Source organism: Alligator sinensis, unplaced genomic scaffold (assembly GCF_000455745.1).
Source record: "Alligator sinensis unplaced genomic scaffold, ASM45574v1 scaffold156_1, whole genome shotgun sequence".
Lineage (NCBI taxonomy): Eukaryota > Metazoa > Chordata > Crocodylia > Alligatoridae > Alligator > Alligator sinensis.
Window position 1 is genome coordinate 2,515,400 of NW_005841844.1, and position 18,991 is coordinate 2,534,390.

Here is an 18,991-nt window from a genome sequence, read left to right on the forward strand (position 1 = left end):
CTGCTTTTTATGTGGCGGTGCCCCTCTCCAATCAGCAGCAATGGGTGGGACCACATGAAGGGCAGCCCTATCTACCAATCAGTGGTGAGGGGGCAGGGCTGTGGCAGAGCAAAAAAAAAAAAAAAAGGGACTGAATCCTAGGGTCCAAAGCAACTGAGGTATAAAACTAAAGTAGTTCTCACTTCTTTTGATGCTTCTCAGGTTCCTTCAGAGAGAGAAATGTTTCTGTTAAGTGACTTAGACTTACCCTGTAGGTGCAAGTTCAGGGGGAAACTTTTTTCAGTAAATCTAGTAAGCCCAGCTGTGAAGACAGTGCTTCACAGAAAGAGAAACATCTCAGACTGACTGCTGCTGGTAGTGTCTTGTCATTCTGCCCCCCCCCCGCCCTTAACCTGAGTTTTGTTTTTTGGTGCATGGGGAAGAAGGGGGCTTTCCCCCATTAGTAGTTCTCAGTGTCTGCCTTTCCTGCAACTCAACTGGAGTTTTCTCAAGCAGTGGCAGGGTGGAATCAAGGTCCTCCTACTAGCAGCCACTCTTACTGCTTTGGGGAGCTGTGGGCAAAAATGAAAGCATTGGTGTTCTCTGTCTGCAGACTTCAACAAATTTTACTTCATCAGACTGGGATTGGAAGGATTTTTTTTGTATTTAGATTAGAAACTTGGATTTTTTAAAAATGAAAGCTTAAAATTGGCAGAAATTGATAGTTGTAGTCTTCGCCTCCCTGTTCCACACCAGGGAAACTTTTCTCTCTCCCCTGACCAGAGAAAGGCAGATTCTTCCCAACTCTGTACAGGATTGATGATTGAAAATCACCTGGAACTTGGTTTACTCAAAGATTGTAGCCTTACTATAATAAGTTTCATACCTGTATAAACAGGTTCCTTCTGGCAACACGTTTTCTCTCTTGTTGCTAGATTTGTCATGGAATCTGCACTCCCATGTTTAATGTTTCTAGCATGCCAGTCCTTTGAACTCTTCTATGCTTCCTTATTACAGTGGCTTTACTTTTAGGGGTTGTTTTTGCCTGTTGCACAGCTGTGGTCAACCTCTCTCAGCTGGAGGCTCACCAGGCTGCTCTGTTTGCGTATCATTGCACTGGCCTTGTGCAGTCACTTGGCTTGGTTTGCTTTGAGTAGGCTGCAGCAATGTATCTTTCCTTGGTGTGTCAGAAGCATCCTTTGGGCTCAGGCTCTGTTACCCCTTCTTTGATATGGGACTCTACAGTCCAGCTGTACTTGGCCCTTCCAAACCCCTGATGACTTGCCAGTAGCTGATGCACATGCTTCCCAGAACTCCAGCTTTGTGAGCTTTACCTCTCTGGATGATGTGCTAGGTGAGACAAACATACAGCCTTCTTTAAGGGTTTCATAAACCCAACTACTCTTTAATGTAGGTACTGCACTACAAAAATATATACTGCACTCCTCTACATGTCTTTTCCTTTGAATCATAGCACGTCTCTCCTGTATATCCAGTTTCCTTCTTTCCAGGTGCTACTGCTTGAATGATGGCTAAATGACCCTCTGTTGTCCCTGGTGTTATCCCTCGTCCCTAGGAATGGATGTCCCAGCCTCGCCAGTATATGACAGTCTTGACAAACACTGAAGCAAGTTCATTAGTTGTACATGAACAGATTCCTCAAGTTGTCACCCTGCTATAAAGATTTAAGATGGAGAAGCTTTTTCTACAAATCATCAGCACTGTGTTTTTTGTAATGACAAGATAGTGATGAGAACTGATAGGACTTTTCATTGCCAACCAAATGTTTCTTTCTCCAGATCACAAGTCACAGTTTTAATGTAATTTTATCTGAAGCATCTAAAACAAAAAGAATTGTGTAGCTTGGATCTGCATACAACATTTAAAAACCTACTGTCTGGAACAGAAATGTTCAGAAACTCACACTCCCTTTTCTTCCTTTGTTGCTTTGAGGCGATAAAAAGAAGGAAGTCCTCTAACCTCTCAGTAACTATGGGATCAAAGCTTTGCATAAAGATGCTAATATGGCAAAAGAATGTTACAGCTCATCCGGTAAGTCAGAGCTACTTCCTGGATGGAAGTACTTCAAGCTTTTTAATGCAGAGGTTGACAAAGTTCTGTGTGTGAATCTGATATTTTTTTTATTAGACCAACTTAAATAGTTGGAAAAAAAAAGTTAAGCAAGCTTTCGGTTTTAAAACCCCTTCGTCAGGCTGAGGAAGCCTCTGCAGTTGGTATGTGCTCTTCCTGGAGGAAATGAAGGAAGATTGCATCCAGGAAGAGCACACACCAACTTCAGAGGCTTCCTCAGCCTGACAAAGGGCTTTTAAGCCCAAAAGCTTGCTAAATTTTTTTTTTCCAGCTATTTAAGTTGGTCTAATAAAACATATCAGATTCACCCAAATTCAGGTTCACATTGTCTGCCTATATCCTTAGACCAACACGGCTACAACCTCCACCCCTAATGCAGAGGTTGGCACTGTTTCCTGGCAGTCATCAGGAATGGTTTAGAGTGGGCCACTGTTTCTCCCCACTGCCTGCCTGTGGCCACGGCACAAGAGAGCTCTCCACTGTCTGGCCGTGGCATGGTCCTGTGTAGTCCAGCACAGGTAAAGCCCTGCGCTGCCAAATGCCATTGAAATTCCAGCTCTGCATACTGGATCCAATGGCTCTTTGTGCTGTATCTGTCCTGTGGGATGTATGTTGTTAACCCTTGTCCTAATGGATTTGCACAACGGGCTTAGTCTACTCTCCAACCACTACTGTGAAGTAGACTTACAGGATTCAGGTGGTGCAGTTTTCCAGAGAAGAATTCTGCTTTGCTTTTAATGTTTGTTTCAAGTATTCCCAAAAAGAAACTTAATGTGCTGTGTTTATTTATGTATGGCTAATGGAAGATATAGTTGAATTGATGCTGTTCCTGTGCTATTACTGTCTAAACTTTTTTTTACTGCTCATTGTTACAAGTAACACCTAGCATAAGTAACATTTACAGATGTAGATGAGAAATTTTTCTTTTTCTCTTGTTTACTCTTTGTTTACTCTTTTTCTCTTTGTTTACACCTAACTTCCCATTTTTTCTTGTAATATTAATATACTTTTGGTTGTGCTTGGGGACCAACTAACAACAGGGCCTCATTGTCTGGTGTGCAGTACAAACCAGAAGTAGACAGTTTAGTCTGTTTGCCTTGTTCTGTTTTGTGGCTGTGACAGTCTTACACAAACATTTCTCTGAGATAGACTTGGCAGATATGGAAATGCAGGAGAGGGCCAAACGCTGCCTTGTTTTTTCAGTCTTTTAGTTTGCTGATACAGTTTTAGGGTTGCAGTCAGTGGACCCTATCTTTGCTGCTGTGAACTAAAAAATATAGCTGTAAGGTTTTTTTTTTTTAAAAGCATGTTTGCTTTACTGGTTAACAGTTCGTCTAGTGGTGTTTCATTTTGAGGAGTACTCTTGCTTGGGGAATAGAGCTTGGGTTTTAGTCTTGGTGTGAAATGCAGGACTAAGAGGAGAAATTTTTGACAGGTGTACAGGTCTCATCTATGTTGCTTCTTGCTCTTGCTTACAACTCCCATGTACATTTTTTTTCAGTAAAGCATGAAGTGTCTTTTGGTTTCATTTGAAAGCTTCCTTGTTAGTGAGGTAAACAAGTATGGGTAAATATTATCCTCATTTTATATTTGGAGAAAGTGAGGCCCAGAGTGAGAATTTGACGTGCCTAAAATCTCGCTGAGAGTCAGTGGCAAGAAGCAGCAATAGTTTCTTTTGAACCCTGTCTTGCAGTTCTCTACCCCTTGAGAAACATTCCTTATTTGGGCACTTGAAAATGTAAGCTCACAAGAGAATAGCATTTGGCTCTATTTTGAAAGCCTGTGATCCATTCAGGAAGCACTTGGTAATCTGAATATTCAGTCAGATACCCTATGCTTGTTTATTACTGTTCTCATATCCTGCAAGTCTGTATTAATGGTTGTAAGCATTGGCTGCCTTTTTGGTGGCACTGTGCAACTCCAGCGTAGCCAGCATCTTTCCTTGCTTGCATTCTAGTTCCTGCTACAACTTATGCCCATGGGTTAACTTTAACTGAGAACCTTCTCCTCAGCCTTACGTACTGTAGAAGCTAGAGGGAATGCATTTTTTTTCATAACCTTCACAGCTGCCTTTCTCAGAGATCAATAGAGCTGTTTGGAGAGGTCCTTTCCTTGCCTACTTTCACAGGCATTCCTTTAAGCTGGTCTTGTGGTGACTCATGAATTCTGTTGAAACAGTAGGTTGCCTTGACTTTTGAGAGAGCGATTTATAAAAGAAATCTCTGTGTTGATGTGGTTCCAGCAGTGAGGCATTAGCTAAGAAAGACTGAAATATAGGTGTGTAAGCAAAGGGTCGCAGGTGGACTGTATTAGTGTTGTGCGTGATAGGTGTGATACCCATCTCTCCTTCTTTCCTTGTTTACAGCAAAGACTATCATCTACTGGAAGTGTCAGTACTTAGAAGCTGTGTATGTGTTGTTGGCATTTCACAGCAATTAAGTATTCTAGCAGTTGTTAAATCTTACATAGTGTTTTTAGACCAATTGCTGCACAGATCTGCCATGGATAGTTTGGCTGGGACCAACCCTAACTTTAGAAACTGTTCAGAGTGCTGGCTCTGTGCCTTCCCAGGCCCAGCCAGTGTCTTGTTTCCTGGTTCCTGACCTGCCTGTTTACATCCTGTCTCCATTCCTGCCTTGTCCAAACCTTCTTATTCTGTCTTCACATTCCAGCCTTTAGGTAAATAGCCAAGAACTCAAATACACAGATGCATCTAGTAGTCTTGCTTAACAGTGGGGGCTGCTGTGGCTGACTTGATGTGCAACAAATGGCTAATAGTTGATTGCTTTCCCTCTCGGGCCCCTTGAATGCCTTGCTGGCTGATGGTCCTTTCCCCAGCTTTCCTCCTCCTGGAAGGAATTCAGGCTGTAGGATTAGCTGCCCCCCAGAGTGTTGCTGACTAGCTGTGTCACTAGTGGTTTGTCACAAATAAAGCAATTAGCTTTTTGTAATTGGATGGCTCTCTCTGTGCTCCCTGCTCCACCAAAACACCCCTCTTGTCTGATTGGAGAGCAAGCATGAAAGGAAAGGACCCAAAGCACTGAGTGCACTGAAGCCTTGTTTGTATAAATCTTAACCTTGGTTTAGCTCCAGCAGAGACCTGTCAGTGCTGGCACCTGGGGAGTAGTTTAGGTTAGCTGCTGCGGTGTTTCTTCCTGCTCAGCCTCTAGCACTGCTTTGAATGACTTATACTTCACAGAGGTGTATCTTCATACCTGTCCCCTGCCTAGATTAGCTCTCCAGCTGCTGTTAGCACTGGCAGAGTTGAACAAGTGACAGACTGGCATAGGGGACCTGAAGAAAAATGCCAAAGCAGAGGCAGTCCTAGAGAGCAGCTAGGTAGCAGGATTAGGTGAGCTACCCACCAGCACCAGATGCAACCTCAGCACTTTTAGCCTTTTTTAAGGTCTTTGGGGCAGGAATTGACATTTTGCTAGTATGGCACCCAGCATGAAAAATGGTTAGCCTGTAGATAGCATTGGAATATAAGCATTTGTTTAAAACTGATAATGTTCTGCCCTTCTGAGTCAGCACCCTAGTAGTGACGGTTGGAGACAGACACCAAAATAGAGAGGAGAGCTAAGGGATGGGCAAAACAAGGCATCTTTTGAGGGTAGGAGAGAGAACTGAGGTCATAGGACCTTGTAGGGGAGGAAGCACAGAAGAAAGGCTTGCTCTCCACCTTTCAGTGCCTCGGAGCATAGCGCGGTTAGCATGTAATGTGGGTGCATACAGGTGCATGTGTATCATGTCTGTGGGTGGCATGTATGTAGCTAGTGTGCGTGTCTGGTATGCTCTGCATCCAGTGTACTGGTGCATATGTGTGGTGTGGATGTGAGCCTGCCTAGTTAGTTTAGATGTGGGTGTGTATGTGTGCGCAAAATGCGTACATGTGGGTGGGCTGTTTGATGTGTCACTGTAGGGTTATATATTTTTAGAACGCTGAGACTATTTTGCATGTTCTTTTTATTCTAAAATGAGAGTCTTTATAGTCCTGGAAGCAGGAAAGTAGCTACCTGAAGGAGGAAAAGAGATTGTTATTTCAGTATGGGAGCCACAAGGGAACTGGGAGGAAGTACAAAAGGCTCCATTTTCATATAGGCCATGATTATGCTAATTAAGTCTGACTCTGATGTCTTATTGTATGCAGGTCCACCTGGCTCCTGAGTATACCTGCCTGAGTGCTGTGATGGGCATTTTGAATCCTATTCAAAAGTAACCTAAATTTCACCAGAATGTGTACACAGCCTGCAGGCACCTCTTCCTATTCAGTAAAACATCCCTTGAATAAAACAGTCAAACTGCTGGCAACTCTTGATTTAATAAGAACTACAGCATCACCTAGTAAATAACAACTAATAGAAATAATAGATACTTACAGAAAAATGGTTTCAGGGACAATACACAGTAAAACTGCAGTAAAGAAAAGGGAAGAAAAAATGAGAAACTAGAGATTTGCGGCTGAGATTTGAAATGAGATGGAAAGTTGATGAGGCAAGGAGAGGCAGAAAGTTGTTTCAGTTGATGAGCGGTGGGGCTGCAGAGAAGGTTTCCATACCAGCCATCGTCAGACTGTAAGGATGGGCATAGAAGTCACTTCTAGTTTTAGTGTGGCTCTGAGCAAGGATGGAGGTGGAGTCCTACGTATGACCTATCCTATTCCAGTTCGTCTTCTAGCTGCTCTCAAGCTCAGACCTGTTACCAATGCTACCCATTGTTTAATTTTGAATTATTACTACTAAGTAACCTCCTTGTAAAGGGCAATCTCCAGAAATAGGATGATGTGTATGGAGAAAAGCCACAGTTGTTATAGAGGCTTGTGAGAGAGGTTATGAGAACAGATCAAAGGGAGAGTCCTCAGAATTTTGGCCATGGATCTTAGCTTGTCTCATCTTGAATGGTGTAAGACAGGGGCGGGCAATTATTTGGGGTGGAGGTTAGCGAGTTTTGGCAAGCTGTCAAGGGCCACCCTCTGGCATCTAGCAGTTTTCTAAATTGCCCTACCTTGGGGTGAAACGTGGACAAGTCTGAAAGCCAGGGAGCATTTTGTCAGGGTTCAGACAGCGCATGTTGAGGGAAGTGAAACAGCAGAGCTCTTTCTATATCTCCTGTTCTGTGGTTTGTGCTTCCTTGCTCAGACTGGAAATCACAGATGAATAAAGCCATGTGGATGCCCTCTGGAAAGTCCTGTTTTCTGTGGATATCTAAGGTTCTGAAAGAATTCATTAAGTGAGTGTAATGAATAGACTGAATGGTATTTAAAATTAAACTGTGAGGTTGTTTGTATAAACATTGTTACTTAAATAACTAATTAGGTTTTTTTGTAGTGCTGTTAGGGCCTGGTGGTGACTGCCAGCAGAATCCTAAAGAAGAAAATGTTTATGGCTACTGAGACAAATCAGCTGTCTTCTTCACTGCATCTTGCTCCAGGCAACGGAGCTGCTAACTCACGTTTGTTACTAGAACTCCTCATTTGTCCTGGTCTCCTCATGACTCAAAGTCAGATCCTGCTCACTTGGCTCACCTGAATGTTCCTGTTGAAGAGGAAAGATTTCTTAGGTGATATCTCTTAGTGTGACCGGATGAAGGACATCTTGCATTTAAACTTGTCTAAAACAATCCCTTATGACAAGACCTTATAACGAGAGGCTGAGAGCTATGGGACTCTTTATCGGGGAAAAGCGCAGGCTCAGGGGTGATCTGATGGCCACCTATAAGGTTATCAGGGGTGTTCACCAGGATCTGGGGGAATGTTTGTTCACCAGAGCGCCCCAAGGGATGACAAGGTTGAATGGTTATAAACTCGTGCAAGACTGTTTCAGGCTGGACATAAGGAAGAACTTCTTTACTGTCCAAGCCCCCAAGGTCTGGAATGGCCTGCCCGCTGGAGGTGGTTCAAACGCCTACTTTGAACACCTTCAAGAGAAACCTGGATGTTTATCTTGCTGGGATCCTATGACCCCAGCTGACTTGCTGCCCCTGGGGAAAGGGGCTGGACTCAATGATCTTTCGAGGTCCTTTCCAGCCCTAATGTCTGAAATCTATGAAATTTTATCCTTAATCCATAGTTAGTCCAATAAAAGATACCACCCTAAGAAATTCTTGCCTCATAATTTCTGGACCATCATGACTACATCAGTCTTGCAGTACTGTACTTCTGTTGTATTCCTACTGTACTCCTATTGAAGTCAGTGTGAACATAGCAAGCAGGATATGGCTCAGGATCTGTTTTCAGCACATCTTCTGATGAAAAGTGGCTAAGAGAATGCACTTTGAAATTCTTTTCATGCTCAGGTGCAACAAAGATTGATTTAGTTGATTAGCCCCACTTCAAGCCAGTGGATCCATGGATTTTGTTATGGAGTTTTCTCATAAGTAAAGAATTCAAGTTGTAGCCTTTAATCCTGAATGGTACTTTAGCCCTTAATAGCCACAACAGCTATCTAAATATTGATTGATTTTTTTATTTATTTATTTATTTTTTTTTAAGATCAGATTCGCCCTATGTTTAGGGCAGGGGTAAGCAATGTTTTTGGTCAGAGTGACTAAAACACCCCAACCTTGACTTGTAAGATGTTGGCGTGCCAGGGGCGGATGGCGAGGGACCTGTGAGGGGCCTGGTCCTTGTAGCAGTGCAGCCCCAGCCCCTTCCTTGGCATCCACCTAGAGGTGTGTGTGTGTGTACTTGCCTCTGGCAACAAGCTGGGCTGGGGCTCTGCAGACTTTGGTGCAGCAGCATGCAGCCTCCCACCACCTGCTGCAGGCAGCTGGGCTCCATGGTGGGCAGCAGGGGCTTGGCCAGAACCTGGGCCAGCTGTGGCAGGCAGTGGGGGAGGCTACAAGCAGCTGTACCAAAGTCTGCAGAGCTCTGGCCCAGCTTGTTGCCAGTGGCAGGTGCATGCACGCCTCTGAGTGGACCTTTTCGGGGGATCCAATCCACCTGCCCCACTCTCCAGTGCTGGCTGGGCAAACCCCAGAGAAGCTCCTTCCCTCCCTCCCTCCCTCCCCATCCTGAGGACAACACCGGGGGGAGGGGTGGGGCTAGGGAAGAAGGGCTGCAGGCACACAGTCTCTCTCCCTTGGATCGGCTCCAAAGTGGAGCTCAATTTTTAAATTTTTTTTCCCCTTCTTTTTTTTTACCCCTTGACCCCCACCCCCCAACGGCAACAACAACAAATACGTGTTGGGTCAGGGTTCACTGTAACTCATGGCACTTTCTATGAAGTGCCATGAGTTACAGTGGGGAATTGCATGTCTGTTAGTGCCCCATTTCCCATCTTATACCCTGGAAGCACTGAGGCAGTTGTTTTTGTTCTGTGTTTGCTCAACACTGCACACAGTAGGGTTCTGATCTGTGACTGAGGCCTCTTGGAGTTACCTGAATATCAAAAGATAGGATAACAGCCTGGGGTGGGGGAGGTGCAGATAGTTGGCAAAGGGGAAAGAGATGAGAGAAATCCTTGTCCTTCCCTGTCACTGAATATGGCAGTCTCCAAGGAGCAGGGTCAGATATGCACAGCCTTAGAGCAGCTGAGTCTGTCACAAGTATTAACTAGCATATATTGCTTTTTAATTCATGACATACTGTATTTTATTTTAACTTGCACGTTTATCTGTCCATACAACTTCTGTTGGAAACACATGGAGGATTTCATGTGAAGGCACCGTGATGGTACATAAAATAACTAAAGCAGCTCACTGTATTTAGCATAGTGCGTGGTGTGAGAAATACATGTCTTTGGCTTCTGCTGAAATAAGAGAGTGGCTATGTAGTTCCTTGACTGTGAACTATAGTTTCTTCAATGTGGATCATGGCATGATCAATTTAAATCAAGCAACAAAAACTTGCTACATAAATGCAGTCTTGTGAGAGTCAGAACATTAGCCCCAGATGCGTGGAGTAAATGTGTTGGGTCTCTTATGAAAAATGGCTATAAGTTTTATGGAAATGAATTGCCATGCCACAGCTCTGAAGCTGCTGTATGGTGCAAGAGCCCAGCAATCCCCAGTCCTGCTTGGAGCTCGTACAGGTGGTACTGTGGTGAGAGTGCTGGCCCCTGCCACGTCAGCACGCCTGCAGTTGCTGCTGCCAAAGGGGCTGTGTCTGAGTTGGCATAATGATAGGAAAATTCCCTAACAAGTGCTTGTGTAAGCCCTGGAAAATGCTTGGCTTGGGTGTCAGTAATTTAATCTCTTGTTACAAGAGGAATGCAGTGGTTCATGTTCTCAGTTTTCAGCTCTTTCCTACCTGAACAAGTGAATTTGTACTGTTCTAGGTGAGAGAGAGAGAGGTTTTGTTGTTCTCATCTTTGGCAGGTGAGTTGTGAACTGATGCTAGCTGAAGGGTAGGCAGGCAGCCGGTAAGGATTATCAATATTTATTTTTATTATTTATTACCTGTGGTTATCAAAGTTGAATGATTCACTGCTATTATTTGTGCCCTCACTGTGCTATGGAAGCACATGTTCCTGTCATGATTACCCTGGCTCTCCCTCCCCCCTTCCTTCTGTTTGTTTATTACAGCCACATGTTGTATCCTGTGTAAATTTAAACCCTCAAGCATGTGCACAGTGTTCTTATGTGAGTTGTCAATGCAACTGCTTGTGAGTGATGTTCAGCTGCATACTGAAATGGCTGCAGGATTGGACTTTATGGTGTGATGCTTTCTTCATTGTGCTACTATGCAGGGAGGGGTTTCAATGGGCACTTCAGCCAGCTCACAACTTGGGAGCAGAACCTGACTTTCTGTGACTGGTAGCAGGGAGTGCCCTGACCTTGATATTTTTTTTTTCCAGTCTCCCTCCTTTCCCACCTCCCTGGCAGCCGGTGGTTCAGTAAGCCCTCGCTGCTGCAGAGCTTAATGCATCTGTTTTATTCTGTCCCTTCTTTGGGCTTTGTGAAAGGAGATGGGCAGCAGAGCTAAGGGGATATTCTCCAACACTTGTGGAGTCTCATGCCCCTGCAGGCTTCAAGGAGCAAGCTAAGCTAAGAAAAGCCAGGAGCAAAGAAGAATCTCTGCCTTGTCGTGTCTGTCTCCTCCCCCTGGAGCAGGGGGAACAGCTCCAGGGGCACGGGGCCAGAAACCGTAGAGGCTTCTGGTTGGGGGCTGAAGACCGGAGGGCGGTGGGGGGCTGGGTGGAGCGGGGCTAGCCTTGTTGCTCAGCCACAGGCTCCCGCTGGGTCCTGCTGCCTCTGACTGCCTGTCATCTTTGACAGGCAGCTACGGGCAGATACAAATTAATTTTCTAAAATTTTTTAACGCCCTGCAGGCTGGATAGAATGGGCTGGCGGGCTGTATCTGGCCTGCGGGCCGTATTTTGCCCACCCCTGCTATACAGCTTATGTATTTCTGCCTGAAGAGGGGCTGGGTTCAGCCCCTGATTAAACTAATGTACTTTGCAGTATCTCTGCCTTGTAGATTAAACCTGCTGTTGCAGAAAGAACCAGGCCTCCAGTCAGCACCTAACAGACTTGGAATGGGCACTAGGATGAAGCAGTTATCGGTCTTCTGGGCCTTACAGTCAATAAATGAACGGGCTCTGCTAGCCAAAGCAGACTGTGGTTTAACTGCCTCATCAAACACGTGAATTGCAACCTTGAGTTTGTCCAGGACGGCCTTGCTGTGGGTGTATGAGAATGTCCAAGCAAAAGGTCAAGTCTCTGTGCTACAATGTTCTCAGCACATCCAAGAAAAGGAAGTTTTGTTACAAACCCTGAAATTAACTGCTTTCTTAGGGCAGGTATCCTGATTCAGATCCAGTAAAATTATACAGCAGAGCCTTGAACTCATTCTGGTACAGTATTTGTAGCCCTTCCCAGTAGAATCCCTGTGGCAGATGTCATTACATTTTCTATCCACTAAAACAGAGTGGCCAGCCTGTGGCATGCATGCAACAAATGGGACAGGCAGCACAGTGGCAGATAGTGCAGGAAGAAGAAAACAGAGCAGCAGATCCAGCAGGGAGCACAAGGTGGGGAACTGGAAGCAGAGCAGCAGATCAGGCAGGAAAAGGGATTTGGAGTGGCACTTGAGGAGGGTGTGGGGCTGATTTGTCTAAAAGGTTGACATTCCTCCCTCATTAAAATAGATTTCCTGAGAACTAATTCTTTTTAGGTTAGTTTAGGACAGGGGCAGGCAATTATTTTGGACAGAGGGCCACTTAACAAATTTGGGTGAGCTGTTGGGGGGGCGCATAGGAAGCTCTGCCCCTTGACAGTTGCCCCACCCCCTAATCACCATATTTGGACCGGAAGTCCCGTCTCTAACCCCTGACCTTTGCCACCAGAAGTCCCTCCCCTTGCCCCCCAGAAATACTCTTTTTAGGAGTGGGGTTGCCATCTTAGAACCAGAGAAAAACAAATCATACACTAGAAGTCAAACACCTACTATAACATATTCTAATTTTATTACAAAAAATATTTGTCATGATTTGTGTTTTTATATTGTTTATGGCAGGGATGGCATAATAACTCAAAAATAGTCTCACTCTTATATTGTGTGGGGGGCTGTGGGGTGTGTGTATGGTCAGATATATGGGGGGGCATAGGGTATGTTGGGGTGTATGTAAGTCAGGGGGGGCTGTGGGGATGGGGTGTGGGTATGTGAGGTTTGTGGGTGTGGGGACTCCCAACACTCCCCCACGTGGCACGCAACCCCTGCTGCCAGCAGCAGCAGGAGGCGGGGGGGTTTAGGGAGCTCGTGCCTGGCACAGGCACCGGTGTCCGGTGGGGTGAGGAGCGGAGCCTCCCTGGTCGCCTCTATCGCAGGGGCTCCATGCCACGTGCCTGCAGCTCCTGCAGTCCCACAGGGGAAGCCCCCGCTGGATTCCGCAAGGAAGCCGGAGACAGGGCTTCCTCCACTCTGGGTGGAGTCTGGAGACCTGCGCAGCATGGGGTGGGGGAGGCAGCGGGCTCCACCAGGGCTTCCCCCATTGTGAGTGCGGAAGCTGAAGGTGTGCTGCAGTACAGATGGCAGCAGGAGCAAGCTGGGAGCCGACGGGGCTGGGCTGGCTCCTGCTATGTTCTGTGATCCTAGCATTGCAGTTGGGAGCCAAGCAGCACGGTACCACATGGCTGGGTATGTCCCGGCAGCTCACTGTTCATGCCTGTAACACCAGAACCGCAGAATGCAGCAGGAGCCACCCTGACCCTGAAGCTCCCAGCTTGCTCTTGCTGCTGTGGGTCCTGACCCCTGCTGCCACTCTGCCCCCCCCACACCCCGCAAACGCCTGCAACTCCAGCACCGTGCGGTTCCAACTGCAGGGCTGGGACCACGTGACATAACAGGAGCACCACGTGGTTGCCAGCTGGGAACTGTGTGGTGCTGGCTGAGCCCGGCTGGCTGCACCAGAAATCCCCCCCCTACCCATTCTTACCCGAATTGAGGAGCAACCCCAGGGTCCCAGGCCAGAAGCTTCTGCTAAGGCAGGGGCTTCTGGCTAGGGGATAGGGCCGGCGGGCCTTGCTACTGCTGCCTCTGGCTTCTGCCAGCAGGTTCCCCCTCCATCCTGCTGTTGTCTTCTGTCATCTTTGACAAGCAGCCAGGGGCAGATGACTATTAATTTTTTAAATCTTTTTAGGATCCTCGTGGGCTGGATAGAATGGCTAAAAAGGGGGGGCTAGCCCACGAGCCATATTTTGCCCACCCCTGGTTTAGGAGAGTAAGAGCTTTCCCTAAAGCGACTCACTTTGTATGTCAAATTTAGGTAAGTTGTTCTCACCACTGGCAACTTGAAGGTAGAGATGTTTCCTGTCTTGGTGTCTGCCAAGTGGCCACGTGACTTAAAATATATGTTTACTGAATTTTGCAGATTGGTCATCTAAACTTCAGCTACTGTCTTTTTTGGTAGAAAGTGAGAAACGCTTTTTGGAGTAAAGGTAGAGTGCTGTGAAAATTCTGTTGCAGAGGTATAGGAAGCTCTTTCAGCACCCAAAGCAGAAGAGCTAGCATACCCATGCCCAGAGGTGTTGGGAAAATATATGCTGACCATTGGACAGCAGTAGGGGAGGGGAGATGGAGGGGAGGATGAGAGGAGTCTTCCCTGCTCTAGCTGTCCTTACTTGGGTGACAGCTGCTACTGCTGTGCCTGCAGCTGTTGGGAGATGGGTAGTGGCATGGGATCCTGGGGGCGACTCCATTCATCCCACCCCTGCTCGCTTTTCCAGGTGTAGGGCTGAACCTCACATGGCAAAACCCCCTCCTCCCCTGGGGGGGCAGTGGTGGTATCATTCTGCCCTCCTCTCCCTACAGATACGCTATTAGGTATAGGGTTACTGTCATGGTAAAGATTTCTGAGGGGAGCATCTGTACTGGTGCTCCCTCTACATCAGCTTTGGGCTGGTGCCTAGCTTGCAACCCCCCCCGCCCTCCCCCCCAGTTATGCTACTGCCCTATTGTAATAGATATTATCCCATTTTCATTTTGTATCATGCTGTTTTCTCTGGTCTTTATACTTGGTTTGTAACCTTTATGAGGCAATGCCCCCCTTCTTCCGCCCCCTCCCCCTTGATTTTTGTATGTGTTCATTACACATACATAGGAGGCTCCTGGCTCATGACTGTGGCTCCCAGGTGCTATATACATAATAAGAAAATAGGAGTGTTTACTTGTGCTTACTCAAACATTTCCTTTCATCAAGTAATAAGGTCCACAGGTCCACCATACCCTGGTGGCAAATGGCATGTCTAGAGCAGAGATGGAATTTGGCATCCAGAGTGAAATTTTATCGTGTGATAAATTTTCCTCCTGCTGGGCTGTAGAAGTTTCTGTGTTTTTTCTGCAGTGCACAGTTGACACAATCTGTCATTTAGGAAGGTAGAATGGGATTTTCCTGGCAGTAGTGCCTGTCTCAACTGGAGAGAATGGTGGGAGGCGGGATCTAGGTCTGCCCTGATGCTGCAAGAGAGTGAAACAAAAACCCATTGTAAAAATAAATAAATAAATAAAAATGTGGATCTGTTTGCTTAAAGGAACATCCCTAGTCAGCGCAGATGAGCTTTTGTAGGTGCTTCTTATGTGCTTACACAGCATCCACCACTAGTGTGACCACCCATCCATAATTGGGCAGGACAGTCCCGAAATGGAAACACCAAGTCCTGGTCCTAGACTGAATGACTGCGGGACAGCATTTGTCCCAGATCCTCAGTATTATGTGCAGGGATCCAAGTTTTCTGTCTGCTGCAGAAAAACGTGGGAAATAGCAGGTTAACCCTTGCAGGTTGGCAGCACTCCAGACTGCAGGGGGTGCTATGTGCATTTGTGTGCGCATGCATGTACGTGACCCAGGATACAGCCAGGCACTGTGGAGAGCAGATCCCTGTAGGAAAGTCTATGGGAGGGGGCAGATTGAGGCCCCCATGGTGAAGGAGGGAGTAGGGCAGGGTTGGCAGCTGGGTCTGGGGGTGCTGCCCAACCGGGGTGGGAATATGCCGCCATGGGGCCTGGACAGTAAGCGGGACAAAGCTATAAGTGGCTTGTCTGTGAGACAATGGGGGTGCTGCTGGCTGGAGAAGGTGATGGGGGTGGAGCACAGAGCACTGGAGGCTCATGCAGGCTTGGGGAAGCGTTGGATCGGGTGCCTCCAAGCTGGGGCAGCCCACCTAGCTGGCCCTGGGGGGGTGCTGCCACTGAAGAGGGAAGGACTGGGACCCCACAGTTCAGTGGTCTCTCGGTCTGCCCATGGGAGAGGCAGGCAGTCTCTGCTTGGGGGGGAAAAACGGCTTGGGCCCCTCATCGCTTCTGCCTTCAGCAGGTACCTTTGGCCACTGGGAAAATGACATGTATTCAGTGACAGAAAAATAAAACCCACTGTTTCAATTTAGGAGGCATAGAATGCAAGCCTGAAGGACTAAACCTTCAGCACGTGTACAAGTGTCACTGTATTTCAGATTGACACAAATGGTGGCCTGTCACATTTGTTATTATCTGTGTAAAATTTCATGTCTTAAATGTAGCATTTCTAGTTCTGAGACCAGGTTTAGGCATTTATCTTTCAAAAACCTTTAGTTTTTTTGGAATTAGCACCTCTAGCCCTTCGTATTTCTGAGTACTTGCAGGTCCTATTGAAACCAATGCAAATGGAGTGTCCTCAGCACTTTGTGGGAGGCAATCCAAATATGGCCCCAGATTTCCTTAATGTTATAACGATTTTGTAACACACCTTGCAAATTTGCTGCTTGCTGAAACTGAGTAACTTCTGCTTATGGGCAAGTAAATTTTTCATTAGTATTTTCATTATCGTCAGCTCTCTTGGTAAAGGGCAGCCAAATAGAGTTCGTGCTTGAGCCAGTAAATTTTTATGACAAGTTTTTCAAGACTGCTGTAATTCCAGTAATGCTTCCTTGATCTTTGGTTGGGAATAGGGATACAGCTTTTATTATTACTTTCTGTCACTTCTGTTGATCATGATAAGGGCACTAGAGAATTCAGTGGAATGCATTGTATATGCTTCTATAGAACAGCTGATCAAAATTCAAGCAGTGTTTCTGTAGAGACATATTATACTTACTATATATATTGAGTTAAAACATGCAAGAATGGTGCATACCCAGCAGCAGTAGAAATTAATGAAATATGTTCCTCTTACTGAATTCCTTCCGAATTGTCACCTGCTTGTAGTGGCTATACTCACTGAGCTATGCAGCAGTTACCGATGCACAACTAGTAACATCAGTAAAATGTCTCTGCTAATAGAGAACATAATGGAAGTACTATTGTTTCTGTTGCCACCAATATAGATGAGGTTTCCAGAAATTCTTGAACAGAACTTTCCTGTAGTGGCAACTCTGCAATGAACTACTACACGAGAATATTACTTTCTGTGACAGGAGCACTTGCTCTTGGGGGGGGAAAAAAGCACTTTTGAATCTGGGTGGCTGTACTCTGTTTTTAGCATCTGGTGTCTTTGACAAAAGGTAGAGGATAGATAAAAAATCACAGGCTTTGTCTACATCAGGGAAATTTGCTTTGGATACACCTGTATGGCTCAGGTCAAAAAGCCTGAACCTGAATTGATTCAATCTTTACAGGTTAGTCTAACCTGGCTAAGCTGAACTGGTTTGCAAGTGCACAGACATCCCCTTTGGACTGAGGAAATTCAGGCACATGCCTGCAGTGGCTCAGACTAGAAGCTGAGGGACGCTAGAGCAGCCCTGCCTTCCCTTCTCTTTTCAAAGTGCTGAGCTGAGGGAGGGGTGTGGCTAGGCCCCAGCAATATGCTCTGATTAGGTAGACTTCCCCCCCCCGGCTGCTCCTGACCAGCAAGGGAGCCAGCAGAGAGTTGATAACATAGTGTTTAGCAATCCATCACCCCCATCAAGAAAACAAAAGCCTCTCTCATTAGTTCAAACTCTTATTAAACAACTTTTTCCAAGGAAGGAACAGAGGGACATTACCAGATGACCTGTTGATTAGCTCCAAAAAGCCCTAAGTGGACACTGCGGGGGGAGGGCAAAGCCAGGCAGATGCTGCTGTGCCTCCAGTTTCTGCTGGAGCTCCAGCCAGGGAGCAGAGGGGAGGAGCCAGCCCAGCTCTCTGCAGCCCTGGGCAGGGTTCTCTGCTCCAAAGCATCTGGGATGCTGGGGGACTCTGGTTTAACTTAAACCGGGAAGGAGTCTGGGACAGACATTGGATTAACCAGTTTGACCTAAATCAGTTAAGTCTTATACTACATTTAACCAGGTTTATCTCAAATTGGTTTCAACCATTTTCAAACTGGTTTATGTGCACTGAATACCTGTTTTGTTACAGGTTTGAACCAGTTTCTGATCACTTAAACCAGTTTGTAATATCTGTCCCTAGCCTATAGGCACAAAGTCTATACAGGCACTTTGCAGGCAATTATAAATCTGTAATTGATATTACTACAAAAGTGCAAATTTTGTTCATACAGAGAAGGGCCAAAGGCTTTATTCTGTTTTCTTCTGTTTTCTTCTCAAACAGAAGTATCTTTTGCAATCTTTTCTCTTGCTTACAAACATGCCTGCATGATTGCTTTTTGAAAATGTCTTGGCCCATCTGAATCTTTCTATCTGTCAACAAGATGGCAAAATGCAGTGACTTCTCTGAAGGAGTATCAACAATTATGCTTAATATCTTATTCTTCTTGCCTAACTATAACCTACGCAAAGTGTTAATTGTTGCGCAGCATTGCAGTATTCCAGGCAACCATGATCTTGTAGGCTTTAGAAGGGCTTTATTTCGATTTGTCACCAATCCTATCAGTACATGTGAGTCCTATTTTTAGTGTTGTATGAGTTGTCTCGGTCACTGCTTTGATGAATTTCATACTTTTTAATTCCAGATTTACAGATAACACTTTGTGGATAAATTTATTTTTCTGTGTGCTTTTTTGTTGTGTTTTCTGTAACAGACATTTGTTTTCTATCCTGTAAATAGCAACTGCTGTAAAATGATTGGCGGGGGGAGGGAGGGTGGTGAGGAATTGTAATAGTCTTGGTAAGAGTTTGTAACTGACAGATGAATGTAACTTGCTAAAATTACATAAGTGACCTCCAAGATATAGATGGCAGTTGGCCACAGCGGTGCCATTCTCAATGTCCAGCTGAGAAACTAGTGGGTTGCAGCAGGATTGTGTTAATACCCTATATCAGTTGAGAAATGGAGGTGGTGTTGGCTTGGGATACTGTTTTCCCCCACAAAAACCAAGTACTCTTCTATTGCTGTTCAACTTACGGCTGCATTATGGGGTTTGTGGGGAAGCAGTGGTTCTAGGCCTTTTCAGTCTTGAGGCATCCTTCAGATAAAAATGCTAGCTCTTTTGTTCTCACATTTTTTTTATTATGAAAAAACAGAGCAATTTTTCTTTTGCAAAGAACTCAGGAAGACCACACTAGGTTGACATGATTTTAACACTGTAGATTCCCGTTTGAAATATCTGGGTTTATTTTGTGAGTCGTGTAG

At 45.7% G+C, this 18,991-nt stretch overlaps 1 protein-coding gene across 8 annotated transcripts in view; it reads left to right on the forward strand.

Moving 5' to 3' along the window:
- The window catches only part of SIL1 (SIL1 nucleotide exchange factor), a 335,801-nt gene that overhangs the window by 155,035 nt on the left and 161,775 nt on the right, over window positions 1–18,991 (forward strand). Inside the window, exon 1 of one of the 8 annotated variants that reach the window (XM_025206026.1) lies at window positions 10,250–10,346. The exons of 5 other annotated variants lie outside the window; for them this stretch is intronic. In XM_025206026.1, coding sequence (XP_025061811.1) covers window positions 10,279–10,346 — 68 coding nt within the window. In that variant the 5' untranslated portion in view covers window positions 10,250–10,278. Of the gene's footprint in view, window positions 1–10,249; window positions 10,431–18,991 lie in introns of those variants that run through there. 2 more of the 8 variants (XM_025206033.1, XM_025206051.1) reach the window with 2 other exon arrangements.